This window comes from Penicillium mononematosum, assembly GCF_028829835.1.
Source record: "Penicillium mononematosum strain IBT 11891 chromosome Unknown utg000005l:1.0-9366267.0:1.0-9372171.0, whole genome shotgun sequence".
NCBI classification, from domain to species: Eukaryota; Fungi; Ascomycota; class Eurotiomycetes; order Eurotiales; family Aspergillaceae; genus Penicillium; species Penicillium mononematosum.
The window spans coordinates 4,635,457-4,654,101 of NW_026643275.1; the positions used below are offsets into that span (position 1 = coordinate 4,635,457).

The window sequence follows — 18,645 nt, forward strand, 5'->3', positions numbered from 1 at the left end:
TACAGAATATTCGGTTAGCCCGACGGGGAAGCAGAACAAATAGCTGGTTCTAGACGCATCAGACGCACGTAATAATATACAAAATATGTTGTATTTGATTTATACTGAAGCGCAGGGGGTGAAAACCTGCTTTACGCCCTCGAGTCAACATGCATCTTCTCCAGCGCAGCAACAACCTGCTTCCTATCCCAACCACCCTGCAACCCCCGCACAACAATATCCTGCTCACTCTCCGGCGCCATACCACCCACCCCCGGCGGCCTCCGATCCAAATTCGTAGGGAAAGGATAACCCTCCGCAACAGCCTGCACAAAAGCCCTAATCTCCCTCTGTTCCAACGAATGCGTCTCAGGATCAAGTTCCTGGCCAGCCAAAACACCCCCAGCAGCCCGGAACCGCTGAACCAGTAAATCCCAAGTCGCCTCAACAAGCGGCACAGAATCAACCGTCTCCATAGGCTTCCCAAAGGCACTACTAATCTGCAGCAAATTGGCAACACGTCTGAACCCCCCATCCTCAGGATCCATCAGATTTGCGCCGGCAGCATGGAAAAGCGCCGGATTAAAGAACAACCCATCCCCAAAATTCAACGGGAGCGCAACATATCTCTCCTGAAAGAAATCCCGGAACTCAGCCTTCCGCCACGCTAGATACCCTGGCTTGTAGGTCTGACTGAAAGGCAGGAACCGGGTTGGTCCGCTAACGACAGGCATATCGGTATGCGCGACGGCGCCCTGCAGCGTCAGGAACTGCGATGTCAGCTGCGTCGTTGCCGGATACCGCTTGCAGGCTACTTCTTCCTGGAAGCCGAGGTGGTAGTCGCGGTGGGCTTCTTGTGCGGCGCCGCCTGGGTGTACGGCGTTCACTTGGGCTGTCACGCGGTAGGCTGGGCCTAGCCAGGACTCGCAGACTGCTGCTAGCCATGGGTTTGAGTAGTAGTCGATGAAGGAGGATGGGTCTTGCAGGGCGTGTTTTGAGAAGGAGTTCCAGATGCGGTCGTTTGTGCCGCCTACGGCGAAATGGTCGCCTTTTTTGTTGTCTGATTGTGCGGCTTCGCGGGCGATGATCTCGTTGAAGGCGGTGTTGGTGGTGTTTAGGGTTGTTTCGAATTTTGCGGGGGCGTACATTGACCGTAGCACGTAGACGCCTGGGCCTGTGTGGAGGATGTGGTGCCATTCATCTTGGAGGCGGTTGATTAGATCTGATGTTAGGCCTGTGGATTCGAGAGCGGCGAGGTCATAGATGGGGATGTTGGAATTGACTTCGCTAGCTAAAGGATAGGTTGCTGGGTCTGTGGTTTGCGAACAGATGTCCTTGAACTCGGAGAGTTGGGGGGTGGAGGGGGAGTAGAGACGGGATGTAACTCGGTGACCGTTCATGATATATATCGTACTTCTGTATATGACATATGGAGAAAGTATGCGTATATCCTAATTGACCCATTCGGTGAACCGCTTAAATATTTTTTGGGCGGAAAACAATGTCCATCGGGTCCCCGCATTAAGGTCGGATATACGGAGAAGTGGACATCAAGTTGCGACTCGGGAAAGGGTTTCCGTTTTGAATAAATAAGGTCGAAAATAAGAATAGCAAAAGAGTTCTAGACCTAGAGGGGTATCACAGCTATCAAGCAGTACAGGACAGGTCTACCGCTACCACTGAAGCACAAAAAAGAAAAAGAAAAGAAGTCAAATAAACAATTCGGTGTCCTCCCCAAAAAGCAATAGGAGAACGCCGAGCGCAAGAGAGCCTTGCCTTGTAAAAGATAAAAGACAAAAGCCCATGCATAAAATAAGTGGCATCCGTGTTGTGCCTGTTTCATAAAGATCCAAATATTCCCAACCCACGCAAATCTATGCTTGAATTTCAAAAGCGTCTTTTTTAACCAAAAGCAGGAAGAAAAGAATTCGTAACGGTGCGTGACTGGGCACTGGGCACCCGTGGCAATTCATGCATTCATCATGACCGCTCCGAGGTCCGATGTCAGGACAGCTTCGGACGGCGTAGGTTGGTTGTTTTTGTTGGGTTCGCCGAGGATGAGTGTGTGTTCAGACATCGTCTCAATCAGGGCACTCGGTCTTCCGGTGACGGTGAAGAGGACCTTCAGGAGGAGAGTAGGGCCTTGCCCGTTGAGACCGCCTTGGGGTTGGCGCCGGGTGTGGGTGAGTAGCACGCGGACGAGTTCACGGATTGCTCCGTCAGTAGACGGATGGTGGATGGCGTCTAACCCATCGATTATAAAGACCAGTAGTGGTGGGGCGGATTGTAAGAGGGTGTCGACTAGCGATAGAGCGGCTTTCCAGCTGGTGAGAGTTCCGTCTAGTTGGCGAAACCGTTCCGCGCTGAGATCCAGAACAGCGTCACTGTCGACTACGGGAGGAAGCCAGTCGATTAATTGCCGAATTATACTGTAGGTGAGGGCAATTAAGCCTTGCTCGTGTAGGTTCAGCTCTTTGGCCTCCTGGCTAGGGAGGGCGCAGAAATGCGAGACGACGGGCAATCGAGCTTGACGTGCGAATGAGGCATAGCAGGCTGAAATTAGAGCCACCGGGTCGAGGGAAGCGGTAGGCTGTGTCCCGCCCACGGCTAGGGCCTGAGATCGCGAACTGGTGGCCCATTGCTGTAGAGATGCAACGATGTTACCCTCGGCGACGACCTTGACGTCGGGTTCGTAGTCGCAAATCTGATCGTCACTATCGAAGAAGTCCTGGAGGTGCTTGGATGAACTTTGAATCTCAAGTCGTGCGAGGCGGCGCTTGGATCCCCTCGACCATTCAAAAGAGGACGTGTCTATCAAATTGCGTCAGATGCTGAATCGAGCTGCAAGATGCGTATGACTTTTTACCTATATTTGGAGCTGGAGGCGTAGTTATGCAAACAATGCCACTGCTCTGTTCACTGACTGGCCGCAGTTGCTGGCGCACAGAACTCAATGTCTCTGCCAATAACCGATCCCGGCCCTCCCTATACCGGCTGCGCTCCTCTGCGTCTTGCTGAATCTCCCAAATCAGACGGCGGGTGATGGTGTTTTGCGCCGCTATCCGACGGTCCTTTCCCCGGCGTCCTACTTGGCTGAGTCGGGACTCCTCCCAAAGTGCCCGGGGGCTATACGGGTCCTCCTCCTTGTCGACATCCATCGCCGCATGTTGCCAAGGAAGATTCCGGGCTTGCAGTTGTATATAAAGGACCAGATGATGAAATTCGGAGTACACGTCCTGGCTGTGCATGTTCAACAACTGGCACGTGGACCTCCGAACATACCAATCCATGAATTCGGTCAAAAAGAAGAATATTAGAGCGTAGGTTTTCGTAATATGTGGAACGGCGTTTGCGATTAGCGTAGAATCACTGGGAAGGCCTAGAGCATCGTGAATATTTAGCAGGGCAGTAGCTAAGCCCTCCATTACCCGTGGGTAATGCGACGATGCCTGAGCTGTATGTTAGCGATGCGACGAGACCTGTGTATAGATCATCCACGCACCTTGATCACTGATTGGAGGACTCCATAGAATAAAGGAGTATAGGCCATATGGTCCGGGAGGGCGGAAAGGAGGGTCGCGTGTGTGTCTATAGTCGGAAGGAGTCGATCGCACAAGTCCATGGAATCGCTAAAGATCCGTTGTCGGGGGCGGGACATCCAGAATGTCTTGATATTGCCGAGCAAGGCCTGCACGTCGAGTACCGTCTGTGGCCGCTCCTCCCATTGGACCTGATCCTGGGGCAGGAGGAGGCTGATGAACCGTTTCCAGGTGTGGGCCAACTCATTGCGTTCGATATCGAGTTCGGCGATGGCGGGAGTCCTGGGAAGGATACGGGGTTAGAGGGAGACACTTGACAGGGTTCAGACTAGGCCATCATGATGGGTCGTCAGTTCCCGAGAGGTATATGGGGATGCTTACGACGAGATTGGCTTCCCGTCAAAGCGGTGTTGCCAGGCTCGGCTCGGGATGGTAGTCTCGGGCATGATCCGACAGAGGTGATAAAGACAAAGCAGTTGCAGTTTTCACGACATATCCCAAAAAGGAGATGTTGAGTCTAGGACAAAAGACGAAGCGAAGGATGGGGAAGGAAGAATTGGACTTTGTTGAAGGGTGGGTTTTGCCGCTCAGAGAGGGGGAAGGCTAAAAATGAGAGAAGGAAGAGACAGGCGTTTCTATTAATACCGTTTTTCCCCCTTCTATCTTTTCTGGTTTCAAGGTAATCTAGAGCTGTCTTATCTGGGTTTATTTCACTTTGTTTATTGTCTTTCCTTTGGCCCTTTTTTTTTTTTCCTTGTTTTTTTTTCTTTTCTTTTTTATCCACAGTGATAGTAAGAAATGCCCTCCGGGCCTGATGAGAGCCGAGGCCCTACTGTCTCGCCACAGGAGAATTGAACCTGATTTGAGTAGAATATGATAGGATTATCTTTGGAAGGTATAGGACATAGAATATAAGTATAACATATAAGCATATTATAGTTGATCGCATATCAGATCATACCAATAAAGCGGGGACTATACAACTATACTTAAAACATCTCCGGGTGTTCGCCTCTCCAGATTTCATTCTGGAGAGAACTTAATAACTTGTTAAGGTTCTGGTCCATTTCAAGAGCTCGACCCCTCTTTCTTTTTGGTTTTTTTTTTTTTTTTTTTTTTTTTCTCTCTCTCTCTTTCCCTTGGGTCAAATAATATGGGGTGCGTCGGTTTTAATAGGTATCTGCGGGGGAGCGCTGATCGTGGAACAATAATCCTGGAGCTGAAGAAGTCTATTGAGGTCAGGTCAGGTCAGATCATGTCCAGATCAGCATATCAGGACATGGGGATGATCGGGTTAAAATGTCTCAGGTCCGGGGGTTGGAGGCGCAGAGTGGAAAAAGAAAAAAGAGACCAAGACCCAAAACCAAGACCTAAGACATAAGACAGTGGACGGAAGTCCGAGATTTTAATAAGTGATCTAATAAGTTAAGGCAAGTCGGGCGAGTAGAACGAATACGAGACCGATGTGTGGTAGTCCATCAGAAGAAGATCGACCTTTGCCTACATACATAGGTAAGTCCAGCGATGACGTTGCCCTCATCGTACCTAAGGTTAATAAGTGTGGCCATTGACGATCACACTTTTCATCCGATGATATTATATTGTTAAAAGATCAAGACCAGAATATCAACATATACGTTAATATAATATACATGAATTAGAATAAAAAGAAAAAGAATAGGAATAGATAGTAATCATCCCAATTTATAATACAACATATAATAAAATAAAAAAATCGAAAATCCTCTAATCTCCCCCATCCGCTTTGATCCCCCAGCCCTGTTAGGGCCGATCCTCTCCCCTCATTTTCTTTCCCGGTTTCGCTCTTATTGACTAATGTGAGCCCCCCACATTATTCCTCTCCGCCGTCTCCCGCATAATGGGGTTTCTTTTCTTTCTCTTGTTCTTGTTCTTCTCAGTTCAAGCAAAGGTGGTGTCGCTACCATCAAATACTACTAGTCAATCCACTGGGTTTCGTATTGAGGGAAGCCCTCTGACTGGCCAGAAGCTTATCCCCTTAGCCGAGTCGTCCATTACCACTGCCCAACTCAAGGTGCTATATGCTCCCCATTGTTCATTGGGGCATTGCTGACATCTTCAGTCCTTTAATGTTTCTGGCACTGCCACTCAAGTCGTCCCAAGCAATTCTCTCGACTTAAAGGAATCTCAGATCGCTTGTATATCTTGCGACCAGGACGAGTATACCGGAAATATCCGAGTTGACGAGACAATTGAATACGTCACTTCTGCTCATTCCGCAGCAGCCATTCTGCTATATAGCAAAACAGCTATCGGCTGTAACTTCACTTCCGATGACCAGACCGCTGCACCGTCTCCCTATATCTTCACATTTACAAGCCAAGGCGGCTACTCTGCACTACTCCGTGCCTTCGATCAACCAACAACTATCAGCATCGTCTCAATGTCGTACCTCTCAGGCGTCCCAACGGACGGTGATACCGGTAGCGGTGGTGACAGTCCAAACACTGGTTCGTATCTCGACTCCTCTACCTTGGCCAGTCCGTTGACTTTCTCCAGCCATGATCATCCTGTACAGTATCACGGGTATCATCACCGCACTATTCCTGGGCATTATCATCACAGGTGCAGTCCGGGCTCATCGCCATCCGGAGCGATATGGCCCTCGCCGGATTGCCGGGCGAGTCCGGCAAAGCCGAGCCCGAGGTATAGCTCGAGCCATGTTAGATACTATACCGGTCGTCAAGTTTGACGACAAAAACGATGACGTGGAGGCCGCCAAAAGAGACGTGGAGATGACCATGAACCCTGAAGATCGCGAGCACTCCCATCCGGAGGATGGCCACACAACGGGGCTATCAACGCCCCGCGAATCCGAAATGCCAACCCCAGACGATAACGAGCGCCCCACACCCACAGCCTTCGGAGCCAAGCCTGAGATGCCCGACGCAGGTAACTTCTCGTGTCCGATTTGCACAGATGATTTCATCAAGGGCCAAGACCTACGTGTACTGCCCTGTAACCACCAATTCCACATGGAATGCATTGATCCATGGTTGATGAACGTGTCCGGCACCTGTCCCCTTTGGTATGTTTCTATTTATGTTGATATTGATACAAATATATCAACCCCCATGCATGAACCAAACTAATCATATCACAGCCGCATCGACCTCAATCCACCCCAAGCCGAAAACCCAGAGCAAACCGAAGAAAACACCGACCATCCCGACAATCCCGACCAACCATCTGCAGAAGGACAAGACCTAACAACGGAAGAAGCTCGTCAGCAAGCCCGTCAGCAAGCCCGCCATACGCATCGCCGTCTAACCAACTACCTCCACGGACCTCTCAATGCCCGACGAATGCGCGATGCCACCGTTGAGGAGCGACTCGCTGCACTCCGACGCGTTCGCGAAGCAAACCAAAGCGAGCCCGCGCCCGAAGGATCACACCGTGGCCTGACCACCCGACTACGCGATCGCTTCCGCATCCGAACGCGCGCCCACGGTGCCGAGGCTGAAACTTCTGCTGACGACAATGCTGCGCCTTCTCCGGCGGTTCCGGCGCCCGCCCATCTCACACCGTCTACTGCATGATGTGGGATCCGCTCTTTCACATAACACTCCTTTACATTTTGCATATATTTTCGATTTATGATTCATATGATCTCAGGTCCTCGGTAGGAGGCTATATGGCTATGTGGCGTTTTGCTCTATGGGATTTGGATTTCTTTTCTTTGTTTATTTGATGGATATTGAACGAGCATGGCGTTTTTTGAACGGGGCTTGGAGGAAAAGAGACTGGATTTCTCAGTGATTTACTTGTTTACTTGTATTTACTTACTTTCTCTGCATATACTTTTTTGTATATCATGGATTTAGGGTCACATACGTTTCAATTTACATATATTCAAATGTGTTATGCAATGCATATATTGTATTAGAGGTCTAGAGACAGAGAAATAATTTCCATCAGGACATTCTAGACTCAAATTGAGACTCGTCATCAATCCACCCTGTTCTGCAGCAGATATTAGGTAGTTGGGGCTGTGCCAGGTCAGCAGGGAGCAGTACCATGGGTGCTGCAGCTTTATCTCGATTATCTTGACCAATATCAAATATCTTTTCTTATTGTGTACATAAAATGTTCATATGTACAATCCCCAGGTATAAATATGTAGACATCCATATCCATAGATATATATGAGGCTTTATAAAACTCATATCGAAGCTTGGAGTATATTGTACTCCGTACCCATAATGTGTAAGATCGCCAGGCACAAGTCACCATCTGACCGATTGGCTGATCGCATGTGACACAAATCTGGTTTTACTTTGGAGTATCTGAGGGATATATTAGTACAACATACTCGTTGAATCTCTTGATCTTCATATTATTACGTTCACCCACTATATGTAGGTAATAATTAACATTCGACCCCGTCGGATCGGGATATTATCTTTCTGTGGGGAATCGGAGAAAGTCCCCCCAAGTTCTTTTCGATTTCTCCGGGATCCTCCTTTAGTCCCCTCACGGGTGTGGGGGAATGACATGGAGTTATGGAGTTCTGGAGTTCATATTCTAGAATTCAAGTATCTCTCAGTTATAGAAGTCAATTACCATTTTACCATTTTATAAACATATTATAGCGGAATTGAACAAATTGAGATTCCCCTGAGAGTGTTTAGGTAAACTTGTCATGCCATGACCTTCCAAAACGGTACCCACAGTGCGTCTTTTTCCGTTGTATGACACACTGATTCTCGGCGGGTGTAGCCTGTCGGAGAAGGGGAATATGTTGGAGATTCCGGTTTTATTTTGATTTTGTACTCTGTGGACTCTGGACTCTTTATACTCATTACTAGAACAATAACTACTCTGTAAATCTGTAAATACCGGCATGTGAACGGAGAACGATAAAAATACGGCAAGCTCTTCCCTCGGTATCTTGTGCGCCGAGGATATAGATACATAGATAGAGATAAATATAAGAGAGACAGAATACAAGTTTAGAATATCTTCCGATTACCAAAAAGAGTGCGCTGATTCCCCCAAAACAACCCCACCCCCTCACTCCATCCGGTGAACGCAAGCAGGAATATCCCGTTTCGGTGTCAGATTCCGGGGTGAACTTACGTTGGGTAACTTGCGGATTATATAATTTCACCATGACTTCCATTCAATCCGCCAGAGATCGTCTTTCTTCTCTATCATCACACATCATGGGTTCCTCCAGTCCTTCAGTGTTTACCGCGGCCACGGTGGCTGCCGCTCCCGAAGATCCTTTGTTTGGTCTTATGAAGGCCTATCGTGAGGACCCCTCCGATAAGAAGGTTGATTTGGGTATTGGCGCCTACCGCGACAACAACGCAAAGCCCTGGATTCTCCCTGTCGTCAAGAAGGTAATATCCATATTTCTTCTATCTTTACGCAGTTATCTAACATCTACATCTATAGGCCGATGACGCTATCCACAACGATCCCACCCTTAACCACGAATACCTCTCTATCGGTGGTCTCGCCGAGTTCACCTCCGCAGCTCAGAAACTGATCGTCGGCGCAGACAGCCCTGCAATTCGCGAAAAGCGAGTACGTACCTCTCTACCCCATACTCCCACATACCTTCCAACAACCCCACCCGGACCAACTAACCCTCCCACTAGATCTGCACCCTGCAAACCATCTCAGGCACCGGCGCCGTCCACCTAGGCGGCCTCTTCCTCTCGAAATTCCACCCCCAAAAGCCCGCCGTCTATCTCTCAAACCCAACATGGGCAAACCACAACCAAATCTTCACAAACGTCGGCCTAACCCTAGCAAAGTACCCCTACTTCTCCGCCAAAACCAAAGGCCTTGACTTCAACGGCATGATAGCCGCCCTCGAAGCCGCCCCCAAGGCTCCGTAATCCTCCTCCACGCCTGCGCGCACAACCCAACAGGTGTCGACCCCACCGAAGACCAATGGAAGCAAATCGCCGAGGTGATGCGCTCGCGCTCGCACTTCCCCTTCTTCGACACCGCCTACCAAGGCTTCGCATCGGGCGATCTCATCCGCGACTCCTGGGCGATCCGCTACTTCGTCGAGCAAGGCTTCGAGCTGTGCGTTGCGCAGTCTTTCGCCAAGAACTTCGGTCTCTACGGCGAGCGCACGGGCGCCTTCCACTTCGTCTCCGCTCCCGGTCCGGATGCCGCGGCTGCTTGCTCGCACATCGCGTCGCAGCTGGCTATCCTGCAGCGATCGGAGATCTCGAACCCGCCTGCTTACGGTGCGCGCATTGCTAGCCGTGTGCTGAATGATCCTGTTCTTTTCAAGGAGTGGGAGGCGGACTTGCGCACGATGAGCGGCCGGATTTTGGAGATGAGGCAGGGTCTCCGGGATCGTCTGGAGAAGCGCGGTACCCCTGGTTCCTGGGATCATATTACTTCCCAGATTGGCATGTTTAGTTTCACTGGTCTCTCTGAGGAGCAGGTTTTGACGCTGCGATCTAAGTGGCATGTCTACATGGTATGTTTTGACTTTCCCTTTTTTGGCTGGTGGAGTAGATATACGTTTGGAATTGCGGTTGCTAACTCTCTTTTCTTTCCTACTTGCAGACGAAGAACGGCCGCATCTCCATGGCCGGCTTGAACACGAATAACATTGATTACTTCGCCGAGGCGGTTGATAGTGTCGTTCGCGAGTCTGCTAAGTTGTGATACCTATCTGATACCCCGGTCTTGATATAGAGTGGAAACACTCGAAGAGACTTGGTTTGGCGTTCTATTTGCTTTTTGAATACAAGTTGTTCCATGGAAGTTTGGACTTTCTTATGCATCAAAATGACCCATACTCTAGTCTTGGTCTTAGTGGAATTTCGCATTGGAGGTTAGAATATCATTTCAATTGGCCATGCTGGACTGTCCTGTCTTGTCAACAGTAAGGTCCGAGGAAGTACACAATAACTACTGCCTAATTGAGCATAACACCGTGGGATAATATGCTACATTCCAATGAAATAGACATAATGGTATCTAGTGTCGTATAAAAGGCTTCCACGAAAGATTCCGAGTCAAAACACGTCTAGTAGTATCGGGACTAAAAGACCAAATCCCAGACCACAAGCCACGTACACAACCCGACAGTACCCCAGAAGACAGCCTGCGCCGTACTCCGTCGCTCAGTAGCACGCTTCAGCTCCCGATTTCCCTGCCCGACATTCGTCTGCGTCGTATCCACGTCCGAGACAAGCTGGGAAATATATTCCTCCTGCGTAGCCAGGTGGGAGACAAGCGTTTCCTGCAAAGAGGAGATCTCCAGGAGAGATTTCTCGGCGTTTCTAAGAGCATGTATTAGCACCATCCTCCAACAAACCAACCGGAAAACCCAGCAACGAAAAAAGAAGAAAAAACACACTGGACCTTCCCCAACGTATCCTCATAATGCCTAAGCATAGAATCATTCTCCTCAGCAAAAAGCTGCAACTGCTCCGGCGAAAGCTGCGCCTCAATCCGCGCCGTATCCGCCTCACTCAGAACCGCCGCCTCAGGCGCCTGGAAACCATCGAATCCGACCCCAGGTCCAACTCCACCCCTGTCCTCTCCGACACAGAAACAGACCCCTTCCGAGCCGCACCCCCAGCAGGCTTCCCCCGCTCCAACCTTATAAAGCACGCTCTTCTCCTTCTCCCGCACCCTCTCAATCCTCTTCTCGACCATCCGACGCTGCACGCTAACAGCGCACTCTAGCCCACGTCTCAGGAACCAAAGCACGCTCTCGCGGACCGTCGCTGTTGACCGCGCGCTCTCCTCTGCGTGCACCTGCTCTGCGGATTTGCCCTCGTCGGCGCTGGCATCTAGTGCGCCGCTTCCGCCGGCCCAGCGCCAGAGGAGGGCGCCGGCGGCGGAGTGGCCGTATTTCTTGTGGAGGAGGGTGGAGGAGGTTTCTTGGCGGAGGGATTCGGCGGAGGAGAGGTTTGCGATTGAGGTTGCTAGGTCGCGGAGGAGGAGGGCTGTTGAGGTGTCGACTTCGTCGCGTTCGGGGTCTGTGAGGTTTGTTTGTGGGGTTGCTGGGGTGGCATTTTTGGGGTTGGTGTTTGGGTTTGGGTTGCGGCGTTGGGGTTGTGTTGTTGAGAGGTAGGCGTGGCGGATTGATTGTAGGTATTGGAGGAGGGAGTTGATGTGTGAGTTCTGTTGGGGTTGTTAGGTTTTGTTTCTGCTTTGCTGGCGTTGGGGTTTGGGTATGGGTGTGAGTGCGGAGGACATGGCTTACGATTCGGTATGCCTCCTTTAAGAACTCATCGGCGGTTTCTGTGCAGGGTTTTCTCGTTTGGGGGATTGATGAGCCTTGCTTTGAAAGCAGATTGTTGAGGGTGGGTGTTAGGTCGGTCATTGTGGGAGTGGCATGGTCTGAAATGTGTAGTGTTGCTATCCAACTGTACACTTGTCGATCAACACTCAACGTCACTGCGTGAGTGGTTTATCCCGCGCCCCGTATTTGTTTGTGTCTGGGGTAAGGTGTACTTTGGGACAGAGATGGAATGAGAACTGCCACCAAGTATATTAAATTATCTCTATTTGCTTCTCTTGCTTTTCATTATGCAACTCATCACGTCTCAGGTGGTGTCCCATTTACATAGGATTAACCCAACCCATCTAACCATCATCATATCCATCTACAATGGAGGGAGCCCAAGTCCACCATTTACGAGTCGTTCCTGAAGGCCCAGATGGGTGACGATCTTCTTTCCATGCCAAATGCCAAGGACATGCCTGACGAAGAAATGCGAGGTCTTCCAAGGTTGCCTCAAGGCCATGGCCACATGACCAGGTTCGTCTTCCCCACACGGGCCGCAGACGGTTCTGGAAACCCATCCTATGAACTAGACAAGTGCGCCCATGCAATGATCGGAACCATGTGGCTGCTGTCAAAGCTAGGGATGGTACCGCGGCCAAACTCCACATCCTGACCAAGTCGGCCGTGTGAAAGCGAGGACCACGGAAATTACAGGCAATACGAACGCACAAATGAGGAGACCTGGTTGGAATTCGACAACCCGGGATGTGCGGTCATGAACAGTTTGAATATCAAATGCGTTAACACCATAATGCCTGGGTTGGATTTCGAGAGATGACATAGCACCTTAGCAATTCAGACTGCTGGCGCGAACAAAATGGTGAAGACACTGGTTCCGATCGAATTTGAAATTGAATGGTTTGAAGATATCATCGTATCGAGAAGCTTCTTGGCTAAATGGAAAGCAATGGTTTGTGCTATGTATGGCGTCATCAGTCATAAACTGCAGGAGTACGAATTGAGGCAGTTTCCTACACATGATAGATATCAGGAGGATACTATGGCTGTTTTAGCTTTTGGGATGCTGCAGAATGGATTAGCTCATGACAGTGTCCCCATCAGTCAAGATTAGGCAGCTTTGGGACAAGGACCGTCATTATGAGATTAACGTGTTTAGAATATGGGATTTGGGTGTTCTCTCGATGGCTGTTCCAAGGTTGGGTTGGAGGCACCAGAAGGCACTGGAAAAACAAAGACCAGAGTATCGATACGAGACTGGAGGTGGCGAGACACGTGGGGTGATTTGTTTTGGACGTCTAGCGGCTTATAACGCCTTAAAGAAATCTGAATTGAAACAATATCAACCTATTGCCTGATTAATTCTGGAGCTTTAAGGATATTGAAATATATTATAGAGGCTGAGCAGACTATAACTATAAAACTATATAGTTATATAGAGTCTGATATAGCTTATTCTGTAGTGCAAAAGTCCGAGTGGCGACAACCTACATATAGGGATAATATCATACATATTACTACTCTTGATAGGTCATAGATACGTTCCTTTGGCAGCCTTGGAATACTCTAGACAAAGGTTAATCAAGTATCAACTTACGATTGGCGGGAACTACTTGTCTTATACCTGTAACGCTAAATGTCTAGGAATCAGGTTTCAGATATGGGCCACACGTCACCTTAGTGACACAACTTCGTTTGCCTACATGTATATTGTATCAGATTTATTTATTTCTTTCTTAAAAGGACTTCACCCTCCCCTTTTAAGTTATCAAATTTAACAATTCCATATGCACATCCAAAATGGCCCGTCTACCTCAAAACATGCACCCAGCAGCATCATCTACTGAGCTGCCCACCCTACCCTCGACACCACCAATCACGCGGTCGATCACTTCATACTCCATGCCTTGCCGAAGTGACCCCTTATTGTCGAGCTTTGGAAATACCAATACCACCGATGTCGCAAATGACCAAATCCGCGACTACCACTACCAAGTCAAAGCGACTCTCACAAACATTCTCAACGACGACCGTGTGAAGCACAATCCCAGCGGAAGCCGTTGCCTGCAGAGGATATTGTTGGAAAACGAGCAAGACATGCGGAAACAACGAAGACATTCACTCGGCACATGTGCTGCTAAGCGACTATCTAAAATGTACTAGTAGTACAGGAATAAACGTCCATGCTTTTCCCCATTTTCACCAGGGTAAATGATCATCCATGGATTAGTAGATCGCTTAGTCCCGACGGACCTCTCACAATGTTCTCTGTTTAGACCCGGACCCGGATTGAAGAAGAATTATTAGTATTTCTCGTGCATTGATCATATTTTCATGCTAAATACGCAAAAGCAAGGGTATAAACAAAAATCATGCTAATATCAACAAAGAAACCCAATCATGCATCAAATCATCGAGCGCTCTTCCACCCATATCTAAAAACAACAGTCAGCAAGTGCAATTCTGAAAGGATAAAGAAAGGACAGATAAACTCACCTCGATCTTCCCCATCTCACTCCCTTCCCGTCGAGCAACCTCTTTCGCCGAACTAACCAGTAAATCCAGATCCTCCTGATCAACCATGGTAATCATATCCCCATCATCCTGCACCTTCATCTTCAAAGGACATTTGAAGCCGAACTTTTCCCGAATGCGATTCTCGAATTCCGCAAACTCAATCCTCGGCCCAATCATGATATACCTAGTATCATCAGGGGCATGTACTTTCGTCCTGAATTTCTGAATCTCAGGTCTCCGCGGATTCGCATGGCGGGAGTATCGCGTCGGAGAGCGAGTCCGGCGTTGTTGCGGTGACTGGCTCGGACCAGCGGGCGGCGCAGCAACGAGCTCGAAAGCGCCGCCGTGGAGTGTTGTTGCATCGCATGCATCGCTGCCATATTCTTCCTCTTCGTCGATGTATTGGGGTGGTTGGTGGCGGGATCCGCGGCCCCAGCCTGTGCTGGCTAGACTGCGCTGGCTTGAGTAGGGATCGTACGGGTCTGCGTGGCCATAGTCGGGTTCCGTTGGGTAGGTGGTTGGGTTTGTGTCGCTGAGGTTTCTGCGATGGCCGGTTTGCTCGCGCAGGCTGTTTCGGGTGCTTTCGGGTGTGTATCCCCGCATGTTATTTTGTCGTGATGGGCCGCGCGGCTCTGAGGCTGTGCGGGTTGTGCCTATCCGTGGTTTCTCGGTTGATGCTGGTTCTGGTGCATAGGGTCGCCGGTCTAGGCTGGCGCCTGCGCGGTCCAGGTCTGGACGTGGTGGACGGACAGTTCGGAGAGATGATGATCGGTGGTGTCCGGATGCTGATTGGCTTCCTGAGCCGGATGCTGTGCTGACGGAGCGGTCGTCTGGTGGTGGTGTTGGGGGGAATACGTTGCGGTTCATGGGTGGTTCGGATTGTTGGCGGGTGCGGCTGCTGAGGTTTTGGCGCACTAGGTTGGATGAGGCGAAGGAGACTCCTTCGCGGCCTTGGAGGGCTTCTTTGTCAATGGGCATTGGCCTCCATTGATGGTCTGATGATTGATTGCGGTCCGATGCGGCAACTAGTCGAGCCTTGCCTAGGTAGTCTTTTGTCTTGAGATTCTTGACTTTGGCTGCGTTGGGACGATAGAGGACTCCCACTGGAATCGAGAAGACAGTATAGCCCTGTATCTGGATTAGCTTGCATTCCAGCGGATTAGTAGAGTCCACATACATCGGCATTCTCGCGAATGGCATCGTCGATCACATCGTGGTCCGGGGTAACCTTTTCCTTGGCTGCATACTCAAGGTCCTGTATACCTGGGTTCATTTGCCGCAGGTAGATATAGCAGAGACCCCGGTTGAACAGGACTTCGCATGAAAAGAGGCGGAATAGCAGGCCTAACTGTTCATAGTCGATGGAAGTATTCCCTCGCAGATACAGCAAAGTGTCATTAAAGTTGGCCAACGCTTCTTCAAAGTCCCCAAGCAAGAAATTGGATACACCTTGCTGGAAGTAAGCGATTGCGAGATACCGGTCTAGGCCGACAGCACGTTGATAGCATTCTACCTGCATCAAAATCAATTAACTGTCCGGAAGAACATCTCATGAGTTCACTTACTGCTTTATGATGCTCGCCTAACGTTGCATATATCACTCCACAGTTGAACAAGATCTTCGATGTGTCGGCAATCTGATCGAAGCACCGTAGGGACTCCTCAAATTCTTGATTATCGTAGGCATCAAGGGCCTGCACCCATGTTTCGATTTCCTGTTGGACAATGTCAGCATGCTTAATGTTCCGAGATCACACCAGATATATTTACTTGTTTGAGCGACATTGTCTCGGAATTAACAACTTATTTGTCCGAGTCTCCTGTGCCTAGATTATATAGATTGGGGAAAGACTTCGAAAGTACTTTCCATCCAACTCTCTAGGGCACGATAGTATTTTTCGTAGATGTCCGCCAGCTTGTGGGGTCACTTTCCAGCGCAAAGCTGGGAAAGCTCAGATAATATAATCGCCAATCGCCAAGGACTCGGTGTGACGAAAAGACCTCTCGTAAAGGGGCCAAGAACCGATGGGGCGGAACGAGGGGAGACTTCAGAAAGTTGAAGTCGAGTAATCCCGTGTAATGTGATATCCCGAGATTGACGCGAAAAGGCTGGATACCAGTTGAAATGTATTTATAGAATATAATCCCCTCTGGAGCCGATTATATCAGATGCGATTGAGAAAGTAATTGGCTTAACGTCTTGACGGTTTGGAGAGTGGAGATGAGGGGCCCAGTAACTTGGACCCCAGAAGGATTGTATTAGCGGGATAAGGGGGGAAAAGAAGGGGAAAAAAAGAAAAGATGAATTGTAGAGAAAATAAAAAATAAAAATAAAAATAAAAAAGCAAAGAAAAGCCCAAATCTTAGAGAACCTGCAGAGGGGCTGCACGGAGGGGCAGGGGGGGGAAGAGGTACGGAGCACGGAGAGTACTGGAAAGGCTACTTCGACCGAAAAGGTGAGTGATGGGACAAAAATAACCCGCTTTGCTGCAGCAATTATGCACGTCTTGGTCAATAGGATCTCACAGAAGGGTTTTCCTTCTGCCGAGCCTGTGAGTGGGCAGATTTTGGGCAGGTTTTCATCGTATCGTGATCGGTGACACAACTTTACTCGGTCAATATTCCCATTTTGACTCCCTAACCTCTTTTTGACTTTCAACTCTATAATTGAAAGACCCATCACATAAGGCGTCTGGACAGTGCGGGGATTTCCAAGGTTTCTCTTGGAATTCGAATGCGGTCTATCGCGAGAATCCATTCATTGGTCCTCGGCCCCCCTGTCATCTCAATTCATTCCCCGCCACGGCGCTTGCAGTGCTTTATTTAGAGTTGAACAGGGCCCGAGTGTATGGATTTTCCAACATCTCGCTACGAGTTCATCAAAAGTAGATTGCTTTGAGATAGTAAGTTGCTCCGTACATACTTCTTGAGCCATGTTGACGTGCTAGGGCCGATGCTCGATCCACAGGACTATATATACACTTCACGACCTTTCCTTTTCCGTTTTAGTGCTCACCCGCGACATTCGAGTTCCATGGTTCAATTTGAGCTGTTACACACGCAAAATGACTCGTCTGCTGGATTGAAGTGGATGGCTTGGTATGGACTGATGCTGACGTCTGTTAGTCTTGTTATCTTCTCGCCAAGTCCTAGTGGTGGTTGTACACGGGTAAGAACGGTTGATGAACATATCACCGAGTCCACATCAACACTTCGACAGTAAGAAATTGTTCTAGATCAATTGATGTATAAATATCAATCCAAGTTAAACATCAATATAATTTACTTACAGTCATAGTCTATACAAGCTGGAGGCTGTCCAAGTGTTCACCTATGGTCCACTATGGAACCGGCCCGACCCGCTCACCAAACATATCAATGATGCAAACCGTTGACAGGAGACCATTGTTCAAGGGAAAAAATAGTGATATCGCATCGCAAGGGGGTTTTGGAGTCTATCCCGGAGACTAGCAAGCATCTTTTAATTTCGATAGCTCAATCCCATAGCCAAAAAGACTAGGGCACCCTAGACCTGGACATAGCGGTGAATCATAGGCTGGAATCTCTCCGTAGTCCGCCAACACCCGTGCGGGGCCTGCGAGGCGGCACATCTGCAATACGTACAGGAGACATCCCATCATGTGAGACCATAGAGCACTCGGTGAGTGTGAGTTCCCAGGCTCAATTCGGTCCTTAGTGGGACGTGGGCGACTTGCAGTGGGACTAATCTATAATTAGGTGGATGAGCAGCGCCAGAATATGCCACTGAGGCGGTTGACCTAGAATGCCGAGGACGTGGGAGTTCTTTTGCTCTCTTGGACTTCCTGTAAGTAAAATTGTGTAGGAGCCAATGTGCAATAGTCAGTTACAAGGCAAGACGCGAGTTGAAAAAGATAAGAGGGCTCAACATTGGAAGTCATGAATGGTCGTTCTGTGCTACGATCTAGCCATCAGCGGCGCCGTTTTGCTGAAAAATCTAGCACACTGTTGATTTTTACTTCATTTGAGGAGGGAAACGAGGAACTAAAAAAAAGAAGAAAAGTTGAACAAATCCAGCAGGGGAATGGCGAACATCAGCCTGCGACTTGCGGTCTGAGGATTCGAACCCGCGTAGGTGACCTAGACAGGTAGTCTGGAACAGATATGGTTCGTTGGCGATTTCCCAACTAGGCCACCTGGGTTTGCATTTACTACCACACTGGCTTTGATATATAGCCACTTCCCCACGCTCCTTCCCATTATGATTATCAGCCACTTCCGGAAGGAACGTCTCAACCACTCTGAATGAGCTCCGTGCTTCCCGAGCACCTCATGTGTGTCTCATGTAATTGCTAGATC

General features: G+C 49.2%; 8 protein-coding genes across 8 annotated transcripts; 4 read left to right on the forward strand and 4 right to left on the reverse strand.

Annotated features, from left to right (window-relative positions):
- Positions 1 to 131: 131 nt before the first annotated feature.
- On the reverse strand, positions 132 to 1,379 carry N7519_009912 (phytanoyl-CoA dioxygenase family protein; the record flags this gene model as incomplete). The annotated part of the gene is made up of 1 exon (XM_057296685.1): positions 132 to 1,379. One exon carries the CDS (start codon positions 1,377 to 1,379, stop codon positions 132 to 134), a length of 1,248 nt encoding a protein of 415 aa, XP_057144567.1.
- Positions 1,380 to 1,948: 569 nt separating this feature from the next.
- Positions 1,949 to 3,964, reverse strand: N7519_009913 (uncharacterized protein; the record flags this gene model as incomplete). Its single annotated transcript, XM_057296686.1, has 4 exons — positions 1,949 to 2,790; positions 2,846 to 3,428; positions 3,482 to 3,800; positions 3,900 to 3,964. 4 exons carry the CDS (start codon positions 3,962 to 3,964, stop codon positions 1,949 to 1,951), a joined length of 1,809 nt encoding a protein of 602 aa, XP_057144568.1.
- Positions 3,965 to 5,397: 1,433 nt separating this feature from the next.
- N7519_009914 (RING-H2 finger protein) lies at positions 5,398 to 7,096 on the forward strand (the record flags this gene model as incomplete). Its single annotated transcript, XM_057296687.1, has 4 exons — positions 5,398 to 5,571; positions 5,620 to 6,007; positions 6,057 to 6,585; positions 6,661 to 7,096. 4 exons carry the CDS (start codon positions 5,398 to 5,400, stop codon positions 7,094 to 7,096), a joined length of 1,527 nt encoding a protein of 508 aa, XP_057144569.1.
- A 1,572-nt stretch (positions 7,097 to 8,668) lies between these two features.
- On the forward strand, positions 8,669 to 10,196 carry N7519_009915 (aspartate aminotransferase; the record flags this gene model as incomplete). The annotated part of the gene is made up of 5 exons (XM_057296688.1): positions 8,669 to 8,902; positions 8,958 to 9,089; positions 9,164 to 9,321; positions 9,375 to 10,005; positions 10,095 to 10,196. The coding sequence occupies 5 exons, from the start codon at positions 8,669 to 8,671 to the stop codon at positions 10,194 to 10,196; spliced, it is 1,257 nt and encodes a 418-aa protein (XP_057144570.1).
- Positions 10,197 to 10,575: 379 nt separating this feature from the next.
- Positions 10,576 to 11,868, reverse strand: N7519_009916 (uncharacterized protein; the record flags this gene model as incomplete). The annotated part of the gene is made up of 3 exons (XM_057296689.1): positions 10,576 to 10,816; positions 10,894 to 11,666; positions 11,749 to 11,868. 3 exons carry the CDS (start codon positions 11,866 to 11,868, stop codon positions 10,576 to 10,578), a joined length of 1,134 nt encoding a protein of 377 aa, XP_057144571.1.
- A 337-nt stretch (positions 11,869 to 12,205) lies between these two features.
- N7519_009917 (uncharacterized protein) lies at positions 12,206 to 12,445 on the forward strand (the record flags this gene model as incomplete). Its single annotated transcript, XM_057296690.1, has 1 exon — positions 12,206 to 12,445. One exon carries the CDS (start codon positions 12,206 to 12,208, stop codon positions 12,443 to 12,445), a length of 240 nt encoding a protein of 79 aa, XP_057144572.1.
- A 1,145-nt stretch (positions 12,446 to 13,590) lies between these two features.
- On the forward strand, positions 13,591 to 13,953 carry N7519_009918 (uncharacterized protein; the record flags this gene model as incomplete). Its single annotated transcript, XM_057296691.1, has 1 exon — positions 13,591 to 13,953. The coding sequence occupies one exon, from the start codon at positions 13,591 to 13,593 to the stop codon at positions 13,951 to 13,953; it is 363 nt and encodes a 120-aa protein (XP_057144573.1).
- Positions 13,954 to 14,195: 242 nt separating this feature from the next.
- N7519_009919 (putative PB1 domain protein) lies at positions 14,196 to 16,092 on the reverse strand (the record flags this gene model as incomplete). The annotated part of the gene is made up of 5 exons (XM_057296692.1): positions 14,196 to 14,225; positions 14,287 to 15,435; positions 15,485 to 15,820; positions 15,873 to 16,022; positions 16,078 to 16,092. 5 exons carry the CDS (start codon positions 16,090 to 16,092, stop codon positions 14,196 to 14,198), a joined length of 1,680 nt encoding a protein of 559 aa, XP_057144574.1.
- Positions 16,093 to 18,645: the final 2,553 nt, after the last annotated feature.